This window comes from Myotis davidii, unplaced genomic scaffold (assembly GCF_000327345.1).
Source record: "Myotis davidii unplaced genomic scaffold, ASM32734v1 scaffold32, whole genome shotgun sequence".
Taxonomy (NCBI): domain Eukaryota; kingdom Metazoa; phylum Chordata; class Mammalia; order Chiroptera; family Vespertilionidae; genus Myotis; species Myotis davidii.
In genome coordinates, this window is record NW_006286587.1 from 6,205,651 (window position 1) to 6,209,892 (window position 4,242).

Consider the following 4,242-nt stretch of genomic DNA (forward strand, 5'->3'; position numbering starts at 1 on the left):
CAGGTGATCAGGCTGGTGGCGGGACATTTGGGGGCAAGCAGGCCAGCGGCAGGGGGCAGTTGGGGGTGAGTAGGCCAGCAGGCAGAGTGGTTAGGGGCAATCAGGCAGGCAGGCAGGCAGGTGAGAGGTTAGGAGTCAACAGTCCCAGATTGCGAGAAGGATGTCCGACTGCTGGTTTAAGCCCAATCCCTGTAAACCGTCAGTAGGACATCCTTTGAGGGGTCTGAGATTGGAGAGGGTGCAGGCCAGGCTGAGGAACACCCCCTCCCCCGTGCATAAATTTTGTGCTCCGGGCCTCTTGTATTTCATCAAATGTAACCACCATCTCAAAATCCTACTTCTTCAACATGGCTTAACTCACATCTGGGGACCCTTTCACCTTTAGAAACAAAATTGAAAATAAAAATCCATTGTTTAAAATATAGGATGCTTTGCCCTGCTGATGTGGCTCAGTGATTATAGGTTGACCCATGAACCAGGAAGTCACAGTTCAATTCCCAGTCAAGACACATACCCTGGTTGCAGTTCTATCCTCAGTAGGAGGCAGTGGATCAGTTGTTTTCTCTCATCATTGATGTTTCTATCTCTGTATTCCTCTCCCTTCCTCTCTGAAATCAATAAACACACACACACACACACACACACACACACACGATGCTTTTCTTTTTTTTGTGATACATTGAAATACCAACCAACCCAACTCAGTAAATTAATGAAAGTGACATGGATTATTTTGTTAATTTTTTTAACAGTCTTATATCCAGCCTTCTCCCATGTCAGTGCACAGATGTGTTGTTTGTTTCTTTGATTTTAAGGCACACTCAATTTAGAGTGTAAGTGACAATCTCTCCAGAGCTAGCAAAAGAGAAGGTATACTCTGCTTGTAAAGGAATTAGATCTTTTTACCTTGGCTTCTTCCTTTGCCTCAAGCCTGAGGAAACCTTGTAATGTTTCCTCCTGCCAGGAAAAGACCCAGCTATGAGACAGTTGCAGGGGAGAAGTTAAGTGGCACAGACTGGGCTCGGTAAAATAGAGAATGTGCAAGGCAGTTGAACTTGAGCTGGCATTCACTTGGGATAACATACACATTTCCGTTCCAGAGTGACATAGCTGATGTGCCCAGCGACACATCTAAGAACGACAAGAAAGGAAAGGCCAACACTGCCAAAACAAACGTGACCCCGCAGAGCAGCTCGGAGCTCAGACCAACCACCACGGCTGCCCTGGGGTCCGGCCTGGAAGCCAAGAAAGGTAAAGGAATGTTGTTTGGGCTCCTTATCTATTCTGGAACTTTAAGACTCTTTTTAAAAAGTATTTTATGAGGGTATTTAGAAGTGTTAATTTTGTCAATTTTCGTTGTCTCATAAAACTCAAGAGCAGAATGTTTTCTTGTGGACTGGGCAAACTGCTTAATTTCCCTGATTATTTAATAGAGAGTCAACATTTATGTTTCATCTGCTAGATCCCCTGCACCTTAGTTACACTGAGTACAATTCCCATAGTAATAGAAGATGTTTAATTCACTGTCCTTTTATGGAAGCACTTTCACACGCTAAATTTCATGAACACTTCCCCCCTCTCTTCTGGATACCCCACAATAGACACTTACCTTCCAAGATTCACTCCTATGCCCTATGCTGCCTCTTACTATCCACAATAAAGCAGAGAGTTAGCTTGAGACCTCAGACTTAAGAGATAGGAGAGCAACCTCATATTCCCTTGACACCGTATCATAAAATGTCACAGATCACAGACTGATTTATCTCAGCCATGATTCTCCTTTTCAGTCTTACCACCCTCACACTGGATGTGCACATCTTATTAAAATGAATAAAACTAAAAACAAGAGCCTAGAACGTGATGCCTATCTTTCCTGAATATCTTACACCGAGTCTTTGGGATTTTAAATCAATTATGCTACAGGGTGCACATTCATTTTGTTTGCCTACGATGAAAATTAGAAGCCAGATGGAGCATGTTGGGGGATTCTTCTACAACTTTGGTTGCTGTGGCGACCCTGGCCTAGCATCACTCAGAGAGTAAAATGACTTAGTATATTACTGCAGGTGCTCTATACAGCACCCTGGTATACAATGGTTTGATTTCATTATTTCCTGGATTTTAAAGGCTTTGCTGTGCTCAATAGCATTTTGCTTACATGCTAAAATTAAATGTGGTAAAAACAAAAAAAGAAGCTGAAAAAATATTTTATTCTTTGATGATGATGAAGGTAGGATAGAGTTGAGAAGTAATTGACTGATATGGTATGCCTTGAAATGCAAAGATAGACATAACTGTAATAGATGCCATTGGGCCTGGTCAGATTTCCTGCACAGGGTGGACACCTCCTCTTCCCCCTCCCCACCCTCCCGCCCCCACTGGGCGTATTGGCTGATAGCAGATCACAGCTGCATGTTTCTCTCTGGAGAGTTGTGCTTAGACCATGGGAGTTTTGCCTGGAAATGCCTGGCAGGTTTTGTAAGCGCTCTGAAGGCCTCTTCTGATGAAAATGGAGTTGCAAGAGCCCAGTTTCCTTACCTGAAAGTAGAAAAGGCTGGAGGGCCACTTATGCTCAGCAGCTACCTGTGTGATCAGGCTGGAAACACCCCCTGGCTTCTTCCTCTGCCCTGTCCTGCTTCTCTCTAGGGCTTTCTCCCAAGAGCCTTTCCACAACAAATCATGCTCACTCAAATCCCAGTCCTAGGCTCCGCTCCTAGGAAACCCGACCTAAGACAATAAGCATTTCAGTTGTGTCTAGTTAATTGCTTTGTAATAAGAAATTCAAATGTTTATATTCATAACATTACATATAAAGCTGTTTCAAAACTTTTAGTGAGATTTTAAAACTGAATTTTCTATCGTCAGTTATTCTCTCTAACTTTTAATATACACAGTGTCTATTCTTTTTTTTTTAAGGTATTGAACTTATCCCTCAAGTGAGGATAGAAGATTTAAAGCAGATGAAGGTAAAATTGCTTGGTCATTTTCCAAGGACTCTCATATTATGCATATTGGTGAAACCAGTATATCTTCGTTTCTCACCAAAGTAATCATTGTGGCTACAGAAACCTACTCTGCACCCTCTTTATTTCTGTCACAGGCTTACTTGAAGCATTTAAAGAAACAGCAAAAGGAGCTAAATTCTTTAAAGAAGAAGCATGCAAAGGTACTGTTTGTGTGTACATACATATTTTGGGGTAGTTTTGTTTGCCTGTTTGGTTTTTTTCTGTTAGCTCTCTGATGAAACCCTAAAGCCACTTTTTTTTGTGTTATGGAACAATGAATTCTTCACAGCCAAGAACACTGCTTAGAAACTACTACCAGCCAACTGGACAGCATATGTGCATTTTAACTGGTCAGAAATGAAATTAAAACATAGAATCTCTTTGGGATCTGTTGTCATTGATTTGGAACCTATCTTTTTAACAGTTATTTCAAAGGCATCGCAAAGCTTTACCCATTTAAAAATTGTTTCATAAAACGACTTTGTCTAAACAAGTGGCCATAGCCTAACTATGGAAGACCAGCTCACAATCTTAACTCTAGGTACCAAAATTCCTGGGTTGTTGGCAAATAGTTTGCAGAAACAGAGCATGGGGGGAGATGCTGGCAGGCTCTCAACTTCTCACCAAGAGCCCTAGAGAGGGAGCTCTTCTCACGTTCCCCCTATTGTAAACTCTGCGAGGTGGCCTACTTCTGAAATATAGTTCTTTTTCCTTTCTATCTATGCAAAGAGGTCTTTTGACAGTGATAGAAATTATAAGAGCGAGTTGCAAGTTGAAGAGAGCAGCAAGAGGTGGCTTGAGTAATTCTCGCCCGAGTTAAAAAACTTCATAGCACCTTCCTGCTCTTCAGTCTCTGCCCACAGAGAAAGGCAGAAAGCGGAATACTGCCTTTCCTGGTAGGGTCCATCACAACTGTTGTCGCTGGGAGGATAATGTCCGCCTCTTCCAATAAAGGCAGTGAGAGCAAGAGAAACTTAATTTCTTAAAAGGACCTCTGAGACCTTTTAAACTAGCCCTGCATCCCCACTTGCTACAGATTTTTATTGAGTTTGGGACTATTGGAGACAAAGCTATTTAAAGTGGTGTTTTTAGCTTTGTTGGTCATTGACAACAACCTAGAATATGGAAAGCAAATAGAAAAAGAAATAAGAGAGAATGCAACCTGAATGGCCTTAATTATTAGGAATGCAGTTAGTACCCATATGGCAAGGCATCATTCAGTGATTTTTTCTCTACA

At 41.9% G+C, this 4,242-nt stretch overlaps 1 protein-coding gene across 6 annotated transcripts in view; it reads left to right on the forward strand.

The window, feature by feature from the left end:
* PLCB4 (phospholipase C beta 4) overlaps nt 1-4,242 on the forward strand; it is a 356,763-nt gene that overhangs the window by 328,022 nt on the left and 24,499 nt on the right. For all 6 annotated transcript variants that reach the window (XM_015560271.1, XM_015560270.1, XM_015560269.1 and 3 more), the window contains 3 exons: nt 1,101-1,251; nt 2,917-2,966; nt 3,101-3,166. In XM_015560271.1, coding sequence (XP_015415757.1) covers nt 1,101-1,251; nt 2,917-2,966; nt 3,101-3,166 — 267 coding nt within the window. The remainder of the gene's footprint in view (nt 1-1,100; nt 1,252-2,916; nt 2,967-3,100; nt 3,167-4,242) is intronic.